This window comes from Crocuta crocuta, unplaced genomic scaffold (assembly GCF_008692635.1).
Source record: "Crocuta crocuta isolate KB4526 unplaced genomic scaffold, BGI_CrCroc_1.0 scaffold17, whole genome shotgun sequence".
Taxonomy (NCBI): domain Eukaryota; kingdom Metazoa; phylum Chordata; class Mammalia; order Carnivora; family Hyaenidae; genus Crocuta; species Crocuta crocuta.
In genome coordinates, this window is record NW_027532041.1 from 2307661 (window position 1) to 2327039 (window position 19379).

The 19379-nt window shown below is 38.7% G+C and overlaps 1 protein-coding gene across 4 annotated transcripts in view; it reads right to left on the minus strand.

The window, feature by feature from the left end:
- The window catches only part of SGIP1 (SH3GL interacting endocytic adaptor 1), a 214661-nt gene that overhangs the window by 76453 nt on the left and 118829 nt on the right, over nucleotides 1-19379 (minus strand). For all 4 annotated transcript variants that reach the window (XM_077776328.1, XM_077776327.1, XM_077776325.1 and 1 more), the window contains 3 exons: nucleotides 4976-5000; nucleotides 3984-4035; nucleotides 2588-2673 (listed from right to left, as the gene is read on the minus strand). In XM_077776328.1, the coding sequence (XP_077632454.1) occupies nucleotides 2588-2673; nucleotides 3984-4035; nucleotides 4976-5000 (163 nt within the window). The remainder of the gene's footprint in view (nucleotides 1-2587; nucleotides 2674-3983; nucleotides 4036-4975; nucleotides 5001-19379) is intronic.

Here is a 19379-nt window from a genome sequence, read left to right on the forward strand (position 1 = left end):
TGGTTAAGTGTTCGACTTCAGCTCAGGTCGTGATATTGCCATTCCTGAGTTCAAGTCCCACATCAGGCTCTGTGCTGATAGCTCAGAGCCTGGAGCCTGCTTTGGATTCTGCGTCTTCCTTTCTCTCTGCCCCACCCCCAATCGCATTCTATCTCTCTCTCTCTCTCAAACATAAATAAACATTTAAAAAGGTTTTAAAAAAGAAAATGGAAGCTAGGCTCATGGACAAGTTCAAGTATGTCTCTCCTCTCCACAATAAACACAAAGATGGTCTTAGTTATATTTTGTTTTAATATGAAAGCATACATTCTCCAAAGACATGAAGCCGCATTTTTTTTTTCATGGATTTGATGTGGGACACCACCTTGATTTTTTAAGAACTGTTTTCTAGGGGCACCTGGGTAGCTCAGTAGGTTAAGCGACCGACTCTTGCTTTCAGCTCAGGTCATGATCTAATGGTTCATGAAATGGAGCTCTGTAATGGGCTCTGCACTGACAGCGCACAGTCTGCTTGGGATTTTCTCTTTCCTTTTCTCTCTACCTCTTCCCTACACTCTCTCTCAAAATAAATAAACTTTTTTTTTTTAAAAGAACTGTTTTCTATTTTGTAAATCAGGTTTCCATACAGTTATGGGATTCCTTTAATAGGTAGATTCAGATGTAACAAACCAAATCCCACCTTTAGTCACTACACACTTATGTCATTAAAAGCAAAATTGATCATAGTTGAGTTAATAAGACAACTGATAACCATCACAAGGCCACCTTGATTAGGGATTCTAAGTTGTAGACATTTAAATACCTAAAAGGGAATTTAGGTATGTTCCTTATGCATTTTCCTAAGTATATCATTGAAACATATTTCGATGCAGTTGACTGCTAGCGGTCTTCCAGTATCGATTCTCCATTTCTTCTATACTTAAGAAATTCTAGGGATGCCTGGGTGGCTCAGTCAGTTGAGCATCCGACTTCGGCTCAGGTCATGATCACACGGTTCGTGGGTTCGAGCCCCGCATCGGGCTCTGTGCTGACCACTAGCTCAGAGTCTGGAGCCTGCTTCTGATTCTGTATCTCCCTCTCTCTCTGACCCTCCCCTGCTCACGCTGTCTCTCTCTCTCAGAAATAAATAAAACATTAAAGAAATTAAAAAAAAAAAAGAAATTCTAGCGGGCCATATGGCACTAAATTCTCTCTGATTGGCTCTGGTTAAAGCGATGCGCGTCTCTTCCAGATTTTGCTTTCAGGAGAATTGGCAGTGAGTTCCACTGGTCCTCCCTGTCCCCCGCCCCCTCTCTATTCTCACTGGGGGATGATGAGAGCTGGAGCAGCTCCCATGGACCTAGGGATGAAGGCCACATACTGAGAATAGCAGAACCACCCTACCAGTCCTGTATTGTTTACACTGTTTACATAAGACAGAAATAAAATTCTATATTGTTTAACTCCCTATATTTTGGAGTCTCTGTTACAATACCTTAGTTTACTCCTTATGCTTTCAAGTCCTATTGTCCTTAACAGTTAAGTTTGATTTCTTTGCCCAACAGTATAAAAAATAACATTTTATTATATATATACCATAGTGCTTTTATTTTATTTTATTTTTTTAAAATGTTTTATTTATTTCTAGGAGAGAGAGAGAGAGATAGCGTGAGCAGGGGAGGGTCAGAGAGAGAGGGAGTCACAGACTGAAACAGGCTCCAGGCTCTGAGCTGGCAGTCAGCACAGAGCCCGACGCGGGGCCCGAACCCACGAACCGCGAGATCATGACCTAAGCGAAAGTCGGACGCTTAACCACTAAGCCACCCAGGCGCCCCTATACCATAGTGCTTTTAAACCAAATGATTTTTTAAAATAAAACATCCCATATTACCAAACACAGCTACTGGAAATACATGCATTGGATATAAATACATTTCAGGAATAGATTAGACCCCTTTTATAAAACGTTTCATTTATGTCTGCAAGTATACATTATTTATAGCCATCCAAAAAAGATGGTTAATTTCAAAACGTTAAATATTCAGTTCTAGGAATAAATGTTTAATGGGTAAGCCCGATAATAATGGCTGAGTTGATATTTTTTTTCCACAGCATTTTGTTTCTAAGTTGCTCCATGATTCAAGGTCATTCCTGGGTCTTAAGCCTACAAGCAAGTCTGCAGTGAGCAATCCAACTGACACCTCTGTTGACGAGGTGAAGAGAGCAAATGTGGTCAGAGAGGCTAGATCACAGTGACAGTGACTGTGACAGGAAGTTTAAGGTCTGGGTCCACAACGATGACTGTTTGGCCCCCAGAGCACTTATTCCCTAACTTATTCCCAGTGATTTGTTTAGATTTGCAGTAATCCTTACTGACCACTTTTGAGGAGTGAACTTGTTGGTTATTTGATATTTCCAGAAGCAAAGTTTCAAATCCTAAAATACTAGAGGTTTGCAAATGAAACTCTTGTCCTCACAGCACACCTGGATCAGAACTTTTCTTTCACGTGAGGCTCTGATGGTACATAGCTCAAAACACATGCCTTTCCTCTAGGTAAGTTATACTTTAATGAAAAGAAAAATCTATAGAGATCCACGTTTTTCCTACCTTCTGTCTTCTGTTCATCAAAAGCTGATTCTAATGGAGGACCGAAGAGGGGAGCAAGGGCCGTAGTGTCATCTGGAGGCTTTTTGCTAAATTACACCCATTAAAACAAAACATAGAGAAAGGGGATATTAATGCTAAAATATATGCAAGTTCTCAAATATTTTTCATGGTAAGCAGATTATGTGTGTTTGTATTTGTGTACATCTGTGTGCATGTATACAAGCTCCTAGGGGGCCAGAAAGTATATGTAAGAGTGTCAGATTTAGTATGGACACGAGAATTGGCGGGACATAAGACCCCTAGTTCTCACTGGAGTACCAATATAACGGTCCATTAGAAAGAAGTTGAGAAACTCTTTCAAGTCATCATGATTTTCTATGCCTAGAAGAGATAATATGAGAGATAAGAATTTATTGCAAAGCATTTAGTCTCTTCAGATCTTGAATACCATTTTTATTTGTCTGCATCACATCTCTGTATTGAAGTTAATGCGGTTTGTGATTATGAAAGTCCTGCAAAGGGAAGTTAAATGACAAGTCACCCAGGAAGTTTGCGTTTGAATATGAAATTAGGTCCTACTAGTTTCTAATTTCCATCCTCTTTCCCCAACCAACACATTCACAAAGACTAGTTATAACCTCCTAATACCTTAAATATACAGCACATATCAGAAAAAGAAGAACATTGAGAATCAAGAAGAAGGGAGGAAATGAGTAAAATTCTTATCCTTTCTCCTAATCATTACTTAAAATGATTATTGACAGAAGGCTGCATAATCTTCATTTCTTCCTAGACCCGATTCCCCTCCCGGATCTGATAAGTTCTGTGTGTGCAGTGGGAGTAAGAGGGGAACTGGAAGGGGGCCAGGAGAAGGAGGGAAAATTAAACGAATTCAGCTTTTAAATAAAAATAGTAGTCTTTTTGGAAAACAATGCCTGTTTGTACCATACTTAACACAAAGAATAGACAATGCAACATACAGCATTTTGCCAAAAACCAAGAAGCAAAATAGATTCTTTTGGTGTATGACAGGTGGAATGTATCACGAAATTGAAGCCAACTAAATAGGCTATTCTTCATAGGGACATATAATCATATATCATATCAGCATTCCAATCATCAAAAGATCTGTTCATATAGACTTTAACTTTCCCATTAGTGAGGGGTCTTCACATTCTTATAGTCACTTTAGATGACTATCCAGTTCTTCTGTAAGTGTCTCCCGCAGGCTGAACTTGTGAGAAATGATAATACCCTTGAATCATGCTATGGACTGACACATACAAACAGGCCCTTTATTAACAGAAGTTGAAAGCTTAGCCTAAAAGAGATCTGCTTAATTGTTGACAATGGGTGACACCTTATATAAAACACAGCTAATGTCTTCAATGCTCACCTCGTAAGTTCTGGAGTTGGTGTGGAACGCCTAGGTCTTGCCACTTCTTCACCTGATATACAGGACAAAGAAACTTTGTAGGCATATTTTTACTATTCCTTTCTTATACATCTTCTGAGCTATGTTTGGAAACACTTAGAGATTTACATCCCACCAATAAGCAACTCAATATGAAAATTTTACAAAACAAACCATCTACCCCGGCAATGCAACAGCCACATATCAGACATATGTAGTAGCATTTTATCTGGCATTTGCAAAACCTAATTAACCAAGGAATTACCATGATAAGCTGTCAAACAGAAGAGTTGTACACTGCAGAGTTTAGCAGAATAGCCTACCATTCTTCAAATGTCTGCCGCCTTGAGCAGTCCTGCCTCCCAATTACCATAAGAGAATACTAAGCCAGGCCATATGTACATAGTACAGGAATCCAGCATTATTTGCCTGTTCTTTTCTTGAAATGCCAAGAAAATGTTATATCTTTAACTAACAGCCCTGAATTTAGAATTCCCTAGAATATGTTATATGTAGCAGAGGAAAATCATGCCCTGCATATATTATAACTTGTATCATATCACTTTGGGTGACTGAAATTTTTATATCAGATAACATTATGAATGGGTAAGTTGCATCTACCTTCAGTTCCTTCTGTTCCTCTCCTCTCCCCACCCCATCAACAAACACGCTTAATTAAATTCATTTCTAAAGTCAAATGATACAGCAAAAGTTGACAAATATAAGAAGAAAGTAGCAATGCTTTTCCAAAACCATATTCATCTTCAGAACTTTAATATTAATTATTCAGGACCCACCAGGCCCCTTTGTCATTATAAGATTTCTTTGCTGTAAAAGTAAAACATTTGTAAGCCTTAAAAATCAAGCCCAAGAGTGTATAATTGAAATGTAAACATATATATATACTGCGAGATCCAAGGAACTATTTCTTCTTTTAAACGTTACTCTATTTCTGGTAGCTAGGATATACTTACTGGATAAGTTCCTTTTAATTGCACCCTAGAATTAGAAATAGACACTATAAGGTTTAAGACCACATATATGTTATGTACAATATGTATATTTCTGTCATTGCAATCAAACTGTACTCAGAAATGCAGATGGGAAAAATGAAATTTTTCTCAGAACTGCATTCAAGTTGGAAATTGTACACACACACACACACACACACATCAGTTTTTAATTTTACTCAAGGTTTAGAGAGAGAAAGGAAGGGTAAATTATAAGTCTTCTGAACCAGAAAAATCCCTTACCTGCATAGATTTGGTAAATTAAGCAAATATTGAATAGTTCAATTAAAAAAACAACCTTGACGTCTATCAGAAAAATAAATCCAAGTTTAGCATATGCTTGATGTTTGAAAATTATAGAATGTATTAGGAGTATTGTCTGTTTTTATTAAGGTGAGGGAGGTCCATATGTTGTTAGTAAAAACAGTCAATAGCTTACTAATGTAATTTTTAAAGGTATAAGCAGCAAGTAATTTTTAAAGGTATAAGTAGCAAATGTTAAAGGGAAGGAAAACTTGGAGACATTGTCGCTGAATGGGCTGTTTTAATCAGGGCGCCAGGTAATTTTATTCTCCCCAACTGCCCTTCCCACCTCCATTTCTTTCACTTGTCTGCCATAGGGACCACCAATCCACCAGTTGAAAGTCATTCCTTTAGCTCAAGGCATTGTGATTCTATAAGAATGCAAACAGCCCTGGCACACCTTGGAGAAGGTATGGTCTAGTTTTTATAATACCCTAGCAGAAACTTATTCTGATAACAGAAAGACTGATTACATAAAAAGTTCTGATTCAAAACTGAGATGAAAGGTTCTTAGCCTGGGGTGCTACCAGAAAAATAGAGCTCTGAAAGTGTGGCATCATGGGCTTGGAAGGGCCTGCCTTAGGAGAATGAGGGGCACAGAGCGGGGGAAGGGGAGAGTGCAAGTATAGGAAAGTATTCCAAAGGATGTGACCATGTGTTTGGTGGCTGGTCACAGATACGTTCTCTTCTCTCGAATAATAACATGAACAGTGCAGGACCAGATGTAGTGCCTTCTATTAACAGATCCAGAAGACACTTCTTACCTTCCTTCCTATGGATTTCACAGAATTTTCTGTCTTGATTTGAACTCATTTATGGTAGAGGAGCAGTTTCAATCTGAGCATAATTTCACTAGATGTGTTGTAACAAATGGTTCAATCTTTCACTGTGTATTTCCTGACTTCTCTTGCCTAATAATACAATCTGTGTGTATGTGCCATTATTATAGGGAATTATTCCATTGTTAGTAAAGGTTTTTAAAATAGAGACTTGTTCTATTTATTTTAATAAATGAGCATTTAAAATTAATATGTCTGATTAAGTTAACATGTTTTTTAAAATTAATAAACATTTAAATTAAATATGGTCATTTAAATCAGCTATAGTCATCATGGGAATTTGGATACAAATTGGCTTTTGGAAACTAAGACTCTATAGACATAAGTAACAAGAGAACAAATTGTCTAAATGGAATTAAAATGTTGTTCTAGGCTTTGGAACCTCAGAGAGTCAGACTTTTATGGGTCTGAAGTAAAGATATCAGGCTCTACTTCCAAGTAGGCAATCACAAGGTTGGCATTGAGGGAACAGGATTCTCCTGGAATTGTGAGACCTGAAACCCAAGAGACAGGGGAGCCCAGAGGTTGTATTGAAGACCTTTTGGTCTCTCTATCCTACCTCTTTTATTAAAAATGTAATACTCATGAAACAAAACAAGGTACTAAGCTTCTTTTGTATTCGTCGGTTCTGGGTGTATCAATTCATTACTTAGGTGTTCATTTTGAGAGGCAGTAAACAAGAAGCCTCTGTAACATGTTTATTAAATACTCCTCATAAATGAACAAACACCAGTTAAGTGCAAGCAAGATGTGGTAGAGATAGGCAAGAAAACTCTGCTGTTTAGAAATTAGGAAGAATAAAATAATATCAATTTAGAAAGGAACAGATATTCGAATGCTCAGCAGCAAATCAGCAGCAACAGAAAAGAAAGTCCCATTGTCAGCTGGATCCAGCATACAGCTCTGTGATGGCCTTGGAGTTGCAGCATGGCAATCTAGAACAAGGTTAAGGTTATGTCGACCACACAAACCACATTCAGGAGAAAGCCCATTGAGTTAAAAACTCTTCTCCTTTCCAAGTGACCACATTTTCCTCTTTTCAATGATTGTCCTTACATGTAGATTGTGAATAAATTGCCTTTATTTTGAATTAGTTAGTCCCCTTGTTTTCCTTAAAAAAAAAAAAAAGAGTAACTTGTCATAATCTCAGATGTCACCTAACTGCTGGGTAGGAATCATCCACACCTGAATAGCAGCCCCTGGAGGTGTTATCTTTGATCATCAGCATGTGATTTAAACAAAGAACCACCAGCTTGTCACCTGGCGCCAGAGTATTGGCCCCAAATAATAACCAATTAATCAAATTGGCTTGTAGTCACGGTGGGCACTTCAGAGGTTGCTGTTTTCAGATCCATTTCCTCTCTCAAGGCAGATGGGGGTCATTTCAAACAAGGCAAAGACCCTTCTTTTTGTTACTTTAAATACATCACACTTTTCAACGTGAGAAAAGTAGCTGATTTTTCACTTTGAGCAATGCAAACTAATACTGATTTGTCTTCAGTGATGAAATACATAATTATGTGATAGCTTAGTATTGACTTGAAAACAGGTCTCTTCCTCCCAAGATAGAAATTATGTTTATATATTATTATGTATCAGTGTATACTGACCAACATAGATTATGGTCCAGGAATTTACTTCAAATTCAGGCTTTAAAACAATGTAGCTTAAAAAACTTTCTTCATAGCTTTCTTATTCTTTATTATCACTTTTCTGTAAACTTCTATGGTGCTTTCTGGCCAATCTCCAGGCCTTGCATACACACACATACACATGCACACCTGCATACACACACACACACACACATGCACACACATATTTTTTAAATTTAGCACTAGGGTTGGGATACTTACATATAAATTTAGTTTGTTATTAAAAAGTGCTCTGATAGTCCTAAAATATCTTGACTATGGCTAATGGCTTCCAACCAGTAACTCTAATTCATCTACTTCATTCATATTGGGTTATCATAAATTTAACGGAAAGCCAAACCTGGCCACCCTGCCTTGACAACAATTTTCTCGATACATGTTTAAGGTAAAAATGTTGAGAGTTCTTACCGGGCTGCGCCTCTGTGATCAGCAAAAAGGAAGAGAGAACAGATACCTAGTCAGAGAATGATGGATCAGTCAACAGGCTTGGGTAATAGAAGATTTCATAAACAGCCAACCAAACATGCACTCCAAGTAATCAGGCCAAAGAAAGATAGGCAGTCATCATGCCTATGGCTTATTTACACCATAAAGAAGTTTTGGAGAACCCTAAAGAGAAGTTATCTATGATATAAATAGCTTTGTTGACCGGCTGTACTCTTTCAGTGAAGTGTACACAAGAAAAAGACAGAAACATACAAGAAAATTTCACTGACAGCTTTTGATGTTTTGTCATAAGGAGTTTCTCTCCAGATTATTTGGAGAGGAGGTTTTAGAGACTAGGTACTACAGAGAAAAGCATTTCTCCACACAACAGGGTGTTAGCAAACACCATAGACATAATGTGTTTCCCACATGATTTGGAGTAAATTGGAGCCTCCGCAAATCAGACAGCAGGATTAAAAAGACCTCTTGTTTGCCTGGCTCTTCTCTTTGGTGTCCTATGGAGTAAGGACTTTTGTTTTGAAGTGTCTGTTCTTGGCCTGGTGATTTGGGCAGTCTCTCCCAATGGGTAGGAATGTGACAGAGAAGACGAGTAGCCCCTGACAAGCACGGATGGCAGTAATGCAAACTGTCCAGCATCAGTAGAACAACGGTGGACCAGATGCTGTCTGTAATAACACAACAAGCAGACATACGACTTCTCTCTTTCACTTCTGAAACCCGGTCTATGGCTGCTATCAATTTACCCCAACAATCTCTGATTACCCTCCCTCTGTAAAGTTTTTCTGCAGTAAGAAGAGTGACTATGATGTGAATAGGGAAAGAGGTTTTGCTCAGAGTTTTGCTTTCAAAATATGGGCTACCCCATGAAGGTACTAGAGGTTATCGGGAACCTCTAGTATTGCCCAAATCCCCAAATCCAGGCCAGAAGCACAAATATGTAAGTATCCAGAAGGTTGCTCAGATAAAGAGGATGGTTCTACTCTCTAGAATGTAGACAGGAAACAAGTCTCTAGTGTTTTATAGCTGGGAGGCCTCCATGGATATCTGGTCCAACTGCCCTTTTGAAAAAGCAGGGAAAGTGAGGCTCTGAGACGCACAGCTAAGAATTGGGTAGAGCTAGAGACAGAACTTATACCTCTGGTCTCATTCTGACTTACATTGTCAGAGGGCTCCTGAGGCAGAGAACTATGAATGCTTACTTCCTGTCTTGAATGTTCTGTGACAAAACTCATCACTTTAGCCTTGGTTACTTTAGTCAATTTTACTTATAATATTTTAGACTTTCTCATCTGCCTTATTTTCCAGGTTCTGCTCCATATTTTTCTCACCTTTCTTGTAAATTTGTCTATATGCGTGAATATAATTTACATTAAATCAGAAAAAACCTTATGAATATGTATTTCTGGGCTCAAATTCTTTTATTGACTAATTCATACTGTGTTTTAAGAGGAATTCACTAATGAAAATTTAGACTTTATAATTCTTTTAATGATCAGACTGAAATTTTTCTCTAAGAAAAAAATGTGGGGATATATGATTTTAGCTTCAATTTTATGGCAAACAATCCACTTTTAAAAGTAGCATAAGCTACAGCAAAGAGGAGATTAAAAGTGACACAAATTTCCCCAAGATAAAATTATGCAAAGTAATGCAAAAACAAAATGAAGATTGCTCCCAGACAGAGGCACAGCCTTACATACAAAGAAACTTTATTCATTTAAGATTATAGAGAACACTTTTCAAAATAATTTGAATTACATTAATCTCCCCACATTAAGTCATATCTTAATTTCCAATGAGTATTTTAATCAATAGTTCCTTTTCGTATTTTTTTTCTAGTGAAAGACAACATTATGAGATTGCATGTCAAAAGGTCCACTTGCAAAACGCCTTCCTCTGGGAAAAACTGTTCAAGTTCATGCAGTCACAGCTTATTATCCAGAATTGAGAAGACCCAGCTAGAAGCTGAGGAGAGAAAAGCCTCACAGTCCATAATTAAGAGCTATTTGAAACTTTCAAAAGAAAAATATTCTACACGTCAGATTGAAGGACTTCATATATGTTCATTATCACCATTAAGGTGCATAAAGCAGTTATAGGCTCTGCTGGACAACAATTTTGACAACAAAATGTGAATGAGCCAGGAGAGAAGGGCCTTTGTCTGTTAAAAGTTTTATTTTACTCTTTCTCATTTCCCAAGAACTTTGAAGCCTTGAAGCGTTCTGCCTTTGCTCTGCCAATGTAAAGAATTAGCTTCAAAGGTGTAAGGAAACTCATTTGTATCTGGTCTTGATATATTCTATAAGTTGAACACAACGTGCTGAGTGGCAAACTCAGATGGGTGCTGGGCAAGGAGCAGGGTGCTGTCTGCAAGGGCATGTGTCTTTCACAGAGCTTTGGTGAACTTGCCACTAACTGGGTACACCATGCCTGCCTTGCAAAACTGTGGGCTTAATGTTGCCAGATCTTCAGTTATGGAGAGAAGCAGCACATCCTGATTTAAAATTTCAAACATTCTGGCTTTTAAATGTGAGCTACAGTTGTTTTTCACTGCACAAGCAAACAAAACACTTATTCAGTTGTTCAGAATCTGCAGGTGGCCAATTTGTCTCTGATTGCAGGCTTCTGTATCACAAATAATAAGCTCTCAGTAAATTTTATCTACTCTTCTTATTATTTCACCTGATAACTCAAACAGGGACTTTGTAATTGGTCTGTTCATTTTCTGAACCAATTCCTGTGTTCCTATTTAAATATTAATTTCTCAATTCCTAGATTTCTCTTGACCTTCTGGTACGTTCTGGAGAACATTTTGGAAGCATTTTAGTATTCCCTCTACTTTTATTTCGGTGTTCCGAAAAGAGATAACTCTTACTTTGTACCTTGAGGCTATTTTCAAAGTGGGCATACACTAATAATTTCTGATTTGGTCACTAGAATGAAGATCTTTGGTTAGAACATGTTGCATTTCTAAAAAGTATATATTTTGCAACATGAATATGCCTTCCTAAAATAATATTTCAGCCTATGTCCTCATAGTTTCCACAGTGTCCTCATTCCACACTAGCGTTGCTTTGTTATTTTTTGCACAAAAGGATTAATTTAAATTCAGCCTACTAGGACACCTTAGTCTTAGCCAATGCGGGTGTTTTAAGATATTTATAAAAAGAAGTAACCAAACACAATATGTCTTGCTCATCAAAATCACTAAATCAGCCTCAGTTTTTGAAGCTTTACAACGTCCTCATTTGCTAAATTCAGTGCTATGGGGGACCAGAGGAAAATGCGTGAAAAGCTACAAAGCACCAAACAAATATTTTTATACAGGCTAGTAACAGCAAATTCAGTGATTCATGTTAGAGCATTTTCTAGGAAAGAATTAGAATATGTGATCATTATGCTCATTATTTTCATTCCAGCCAATATTCTGACTTGCTTTTAAATGCTTATGGTGAAGGCTAGCTATCCGGCAAACACTTCTCCCCCTCGCCCACCCCCTATAGGTGTTTGTGTCTTTTTAGATTTGTTCCAGTGACTACCTATCATATCCAATAGGACTTGGTTGAGATGATCTTCTGAATCTCCATTTGGGAAGATAAACAAAGAGCCTGCTAGATGTCATTAAGACTCGATCAGATTGAGGACTCAACAAGATGGGCATTTCCACAGGAAAATGAGGCAAGGAAATGGGAGGGAGACTCACCCGTGGAAACAAACAGCTCTCAAGGAAAAGGGTTACTTGTAGTTAAAACTGCTATGAGGACAACAGGGTGGAAACCAATGAGGAACAGGGAATTGTTAAGACACCGTAGGTCAACTTCAGGCCACATGAGTCAGTCAATATTTGAAGTGGCCAAATTTGGATAATTCCGAGAAAGATTCAGAGTCAAGAATAAGTGCAGTTGACAAAATGTAAAGAAAGGCTACTAAAGCATACCAATAAAATTGTATGCCACAAAGTATGTAATGTGTAGTTGACTCTCAATTACTCAGAGGTGGGCCATTCGTCTTAGTATGAGCCATAGTGATAATAACAAGCACTTGCTTTATTTTTAGAAACAAAAAAGCATTGGGTTCATATTTCTATAAATTGTAATATTTTGATCTCCTTTTGTGTTCTTCTCTGTCTTCCACCTCTCCTCCCTCCTATCACTGGGACTTCCTACAAGTGTCGTAGCCTGCAGGTGGTACCGGGACTGCCAGGCTGGGGACAATGGACAGGATGACACGTTGCAGCACTTATTGCAGCATCCACCTAGGTGAGGTAAGTACAACCAACCACCAAACCCTTCTCGGGGCTCATTAACTTGCAAACAGCATTTGCATATTTTCTAGTCAGCCGACTATTGGCATCCTGGGAACATGCTCCCAATACACCTGGCAACTGAGATTTTTTTTTTCAGTAGATCTGTTTCATTGTTGTCCTAATATAAACAGTGATGTAGGTACATCATGGCACATTTGTGCTGCCACTAAAAATCACTCACTGATACTAAAGAGGACTGTGGAAGAGTTGCTTTGCGTTTTACAAAGATCTTCCTTTTCTGTCTCTGCAACTCCAGAAGGGGATATTTTTCTGATTAGATGAGAAATTAAATAAAAAAGACAACTTCCCTCTTGTAGGCCAGCTTCAGAGGCCTTCATTCATGGATGCTATCATGTTGTGCATTAAACAAGAAATTAACTTAACAAAGTGTTTGCTGAGCTTATGGTATGTATGTGTAGCTTGACTAATCCCAGGAGAAATTGCAATAAATAACACTTAATACCTAAAATATTTGATCACATGCCTGTTTTTGAGGCAGACATAAATCTCTACAAAATTACCCTCTGGCCCTTAATAATAGGCTTGTAAAATCACTTAGCAACCAACTTCCTTTTTTCTGCACGGGGTATAATTAGGCCTTGTCCTGGTTCACAAAGGTTTGTTTTTAAAATTCAAAATCCTGTTTAGGTGTTAAACACAGTCAATCATTGGATATGCAGATGACGGAACTGAAGAGAATAAATAATGTTTGGCCAAAATGTGGAAAGGACTTATTCCTTACCGGACTTTTCCTCTAAAAAGCGTAGCATGAGGAGGAAAAAGAAGAGAAAAATGAGAGAAGTGAAAAGTATTTTCAAGAAGCAGCAGCTCAAGCCTCAGAATAACTTCACTTACAGCAGCTCTCAAGGAATTACTCTTTAATGGTTTCCTCTGGGTTTCTGACACAGTCACCCGTACGTCACTGGCTCTGGCTTGAAGAACGGCAGAATGTAGCACCCCAAAATACGTTACTTTGGTATACTGATCATTTTGAACTGCAAGCATTTGAAATCAGTAAATGCAGGGAGATGCTTTCTCTGAACAATCCTCATCTGTCTAAAGATAAATCCTCCAAAAGAAATGTCATCAATCCCCTTCCCAGGGGTGTTATCAGTCAGGAAGGACTGACTCATAACATGGAGAGGAAACTAGAAGTGGATCCCACGCTGTGACAAACTTTGTCATAAACCATTCTTCCTGTCTATTCTCCTAAGGGCTCTTTCACCTTGCCTAAAGATCAGATTCTCTCCCTTCAGAGGCCTACATCCCCTCCCCTAATTCAGAATTCGAAAGCCACCTCTTTGAGTTACTTATTTTTCCTGGGTGTTTCTCATGTATACGGGAGGTGTGCTTGTTAATATACTTCTGTTTGTTTTTCTCTTATTGACCTGTCTTTTTGTTACAGTCTCAGCTGAAAGCCTATGTGGGTAGAGATAAAGTTTTGCCTCCCCTGTAAGTTCAAGCTGTAGAAGGCTTTGGTGTGGCCTTCAGTAAGGCACATGGTAACCTCTCTTTTGAATGCTTTTATCAAATAGCTTTTATCAAATAGATTTGTGCCTTGAAAATGGAAAATTATGTTTTGTGATTTGGAAGATGCTATTATTGCAATGGAGCTGAGCATGGTCATAAAATCAAAACATGAGATTATCCAGAAACTTCAGTTTTGTCAGGGAACCTGGTACCCATCATCTTCTCTCAAGATACCCTGCCTAGAATCACCAATTCTTTCATACCATATTTTATGTCTCCCCACTTCCCATGGACATTAGCAGATTATTTTCCTAATGAGTGGTCGCTGGCCCCTCAGAATGCTCTTTTATTTCCTGGGCAACTGTCTTGGTGAAGGCCTCATGTCTGGCTGACGGTAGAGTTCCACTGACCTTGTACATGCACTTCCTGGCTGATGGTCCTGTTTCCAGTTTCATCTCCTAAATTCATCCTCTGCTTACCTCCAAAATTATTTTTCAAAAACAGTGAAGTGAATATATTACTCTGCTGTTTCAAAACCTCCCAGTCATACAGAAATTAGAACACACGTTCCATTCTGTGTCAGTTAGGCCTTCACGATGGGCTCCAATTTACCCTCACACCTTCACCTTCCACTGCTGTCTGCATGAAGCCCATGCTTAACTGTGGAGGCTCCTGGCCATCTGAATGTTCGCTCCACTCACACACTTCCCTGCCTTCTGCTCGGGTTACCTCTGTGGCCTTTGATTCCTTCTCCTTCTCCCTCAACTACTATTTTACTTATTTTTTAAGGCCAGGACCTTTTCTTCCATGAGGCCTTCTCCAAGATTTCCCATCAGAACCAGTTGTTCCCTTCTCTTATTTGATCACAGCACATTCCTTTTGCTTAAAGGAACAAACTCATATTGAAGGTCTTTCTGTTGCCTGGCATTTATTTATTAGCCTCAGAAAAACAAAGGCACACATTGCTAGCATATTTTTTGCAGTTCTTATTTTGTCCTGTTTTATTTAGGTGTCTCCACTCGATTATTAGCTCACAGTAACGGTCATGAACGGACTCTCTCTGGTCCCAAACAGTGCTAGGCACACTGGAGGCATTCACAGATGTTTAGGAATTCCCTTTCTGGAGGCCATTAAAACACTATAAAATGTTTGAACCATAATGTCTTTTAAAATACAGAAAGATGAACTGCTCTTTGAAATAAAGCTGAATTGTATATGCCTCAAGGGATGTGACCCCATTGTAATGGTTCCTTCACCAGCTCCTATAAATGTTTCACTTAGCTGCTACTTAACTGTTGGTCTCTCTGCTATTAGTGACTCCAGGGTCAGATATATGTTACAAAAGCTCCCAGGAAATAGCACAGTTTTGTACAAACATTAGTAAAGAGCTGTGTGATCAGATCTCGAGGGAAGCATGTTCTCTCATAGCCAAAAACTAATGCTGCAGAATAACTGAGGGTCAAAATAGGCACTGACATTCTTCGTGCTTTTGGTCCCAGACCCTAGGTAAATAGCACAGAGAAATTAGTTATTAAGGTCCATGTTCTCAACCTACAGACAAAAGAAATTCTTGGGTTAAAATCAAACAGCTTCAAAGGAATTGTCACGGAAGGTGAGCAGGAGCTTTTATATATTTAAATTAGCTTAACCCCTTATTTTCTGGATGTCTTTGAGCAAGCTGTACTGCCTCTCAATTCTATATGGTAGGGATGTAGATTTGTTGCGGAATTGTTGTAGGAAGTTGTTGTGGAATTGTAGGAATGTTGAGAAGATTAAAAGATGTGGATGACACTGAGGTAATGTTAACTGAGAACTTACTATTACCTTTACCTTGGTGTCCTTGTTATTTCTAATTTACCAGTGAGGAAAAGGAGGCTCAGATAAATTCCAAGCCTACACCGTTACACAGGAGCAGACCTGGGTCCGGTTCGCAGCTTACCTACCTCCCCACAGCGTGGTCAGCATGGGCCGATGGCACAGACCAAGTGCCCTAAACTGATTAACCCATTCTCAGGGCCTTATCAGCTAAAAGCTCACAGATGGAAGAGCCTGGAAAATAATCTTGGATCTTTCCAAAGAAAAGAGTTAAATACATCAGGCCTATCTATCAGAGCAGGTCTCAGGGAATGAGCTTTTCAGGATGTGAATTTGTGTTTCTAGGCATGGTTTCAGACCTTGGAATTAAACTCTGATTATAAAGTAAATTTCTCAGGCTTTTCTTAGAATTAAATGTACTGTATTAAATTAGAATCAGAATTAACACAAAGACACAAATGATAAGCACTGTTCCCCCTCCCCACACCTTCCCATTCCAGACTTCATGATGATTAAACCATTTTTTATTCAATATGTTGTTTTGCTTTAATTGTTAGCAGTTCCAACACCTAGGCTATGACCTCTGACTTAAGGATTTCTTCAGAATGTCACGTGAATAGACAAAGAAAAAAAAAACCCTATCAGATAATTCTCCTTTGAAGAAAACAAAGACATTTCTTGATTTAAAATGAGCTCATGGCATCAGAGTTGATTTTTTAATTGTAGAAAAGCTACTAAGAGAACTGGAAAAGAGATGTATACCTCTGGATGCACTTGTACAGAGAAACAGAATGAGTGCATTTTTGGACTGGACAAAACATATACCTAAAATATAATCAATGAATCGTCTCTCATGCAGGGATTTTCCTGTGCTATGGCTTGAGAAAGAATAATTCTCTAATTTGCAAGCCTTGTTGAAAGGCAGCTCATCCTTCCTCTAAACCACTTTCTAGTGCAAGGAGTCATTCAAGTTAGGTCTTGTTAAAGCCTACATTTCTGCTCAAGGGGCTCAAAAGTAGCAACATTTACAGCTGAACTTAGTTTAAGACCCAGAGCTGAAGCTAACAGAGGTGAATGAAGAACACATACAGCAGAGTTTAGTGATCCTCACACAGAGGTTTTATGTTCTAAATACATCCCTGAACTCTTAACAAGGAACCAGCTGCCATGGGAATTTTTGGCATCAAGTTTCATAAGAGTGGAACCAAGACACAAAAAACCAAGTCTAACCTATAAGCTTCTTTGGAGTCTGCAGCTGTTTAACCTTAAAAATACGATGGCTCTATTTTGGATCTTTATATTTAACGAATGAGATTAGATTATAAGTATAACCACTTCTTATCAGTTATGTATGACAAAAGGAGCAAAAGGGTAATTTATTCAGATATTTATTGGGTGTCTATTAAGACTAGACATTACCCTAGGCATATTGGTGAACAAAGCAATAAGAATAATAGCCAAAAAACTCCAATAAGCTTATTTTGGGGACCAGAGGAAGGAGATTGATAACAAATAATGAACATAATAAATAAGCAAAGTGTTTGGGACTTCAGGAGATGATAAATGCAATTTTTAAAAGTAGAGCAAATAAAGAGGTTTGGGAGTGCCAGGGTAGAGAGTTTTGTGATTTTTCAATATGGTAGTTAGGGAAGGCCATTCAGAACGTGGCTTGAACAAACTCTTGAGCTTTAGAGGGAGGTCACACTGTGGCCATCTGGGGGAAGGAGGCTTGGCCAAGGAGCCAGGTTAGAGTGGGATGACAAGGAAGAGTGGCAGGAGGTACCCTGCATGTTGCGGGCGTCCCCACCATGATGGTCTTGGAGGCCACTGCAGAGACTTTGGCTTTGCTCTGTTCCAATGCAGCGTATGGCTGTTTCTTAGCAGGAATTCTCCATTGTAGGGGTTTAGTAACTGTTGGTTGCGGAGAAGTGGCATAGCTGAAACAGATGAATCAATCTCAGAAAATGCCTAGATGTGACATATGCTGTCATTTTTCGTTACCCTTGGGAAGCTGATTTTGATTCCCTAAGTATCAAGTTAAAAAAACAAAAGAGAGGGGTTTCAAATAGGTTAGGAAGTGGAAAGGGAGTTTGTACGGGGCAAAACAGAGTAAGGACAGTCCACCCTGCCCTCCCTGTCTGTTGGCCGTTTCAGGACAAGAGGTCATAGCGGCTTACTGGCCCTGTACCACTGCTGTGCTGGTAGCCGATTCCAATGATGGCTCCTACCGTCTGTGGGCAGTGAAGGGCTGTCTGTTAGAGAGAAAGAAATCTCACCTATATTCTGTTCATTCTGAAATTTCCCCCAGTTGCCAAGGAAACATTTTCTGACATAATGAATTTGAGTGATTCACATTCCAAGAGTTTGGTTTTTTTTCTAAAACAATTAAAAAGTACATCCACTGCTGTAGATTGTTTTGGGCAGCAAAAACAATTCTCCTTCCAGGGGCTCTTTTTTTATATTGCTATACTTATCTTTATACTATTATTTGGACACTTATAGAAACTCCTTAGTACAAAAATAAACATAATATTGTAAAAATGATAAGACAGTATGTACTAAGTGCCCCAAACCTGAGGCTTTAGATTGGAGAACAGGGACGCCTGGTGGCTCAGTTAGTTAAGGGTCCAACTTTGGCTTAGGTCCTGATTTCATAGTTCATGAGTTCGATCCCTGCATCAGGTTCTGTGCTGACAGCTCCAAGTCTAGAGCCTGCTTCAGAATCTGTGTCTCTCTCTTTCTCTGCTCCTCCCCCACTTACATTCTCCCTCTCTCTCTCTCTCTCTCTCTCTCTCTCTCTCTCAAAAATAAACAAACATTTAAAAAAATAGATAGGAGAACAGACATCTCACTGGATATGTGAGATCAGGGGAAGACAATTATGACAAAATACTGGCCCTCAGAAAAGAAGAACACGTTAAGTTAAACTTTAAAAAAAGAACTTGCAAACCATAAGAGAAGAAAGTTATTGTTCATATTATTCATGCATCCAATAATGCAGAAAAATGGGTGAATTGCAAGGGTTAAGATCAAAGAAATGGAGAGCTATAAATCTGCTCTCCTTATAAAATAATGTGAGGGATGCACATTGCATTTTGTCATAGCAAAATACCAAGTTCCATTTTATTTCCCACAGTGAAGACCATCCATTCAACCAACCAAGTATTTTCTAAGTACCTGCTACATGTCACCCAATGTTGTAGGTCTTGAGGGAAGGCCCCATTCATGGGATAAGAATCTGCAGGTCTGGGTGCTGGATGACATAACCCAACACTTACTGAATCGATCACAAATTATACTGTTACAAACTTATTTTTCAGATCGATTGCTTCATTACAGAGCCCAATCTACTCTGATTATGGCCATTAGTTAATAAAAAGTTTTAGATTCAAACTGTATACCAGTAAGACTAGCACAACCAAGGCAGAGGAACATAATGATACAAAAATTAGCCTTTTTGGGGCACCTGGGTGGCTCAGTCGGTTAAGCGTCCTACTTCGCCTCAGGTCATGATCTCACAGTTCGTGGGTTAGAGC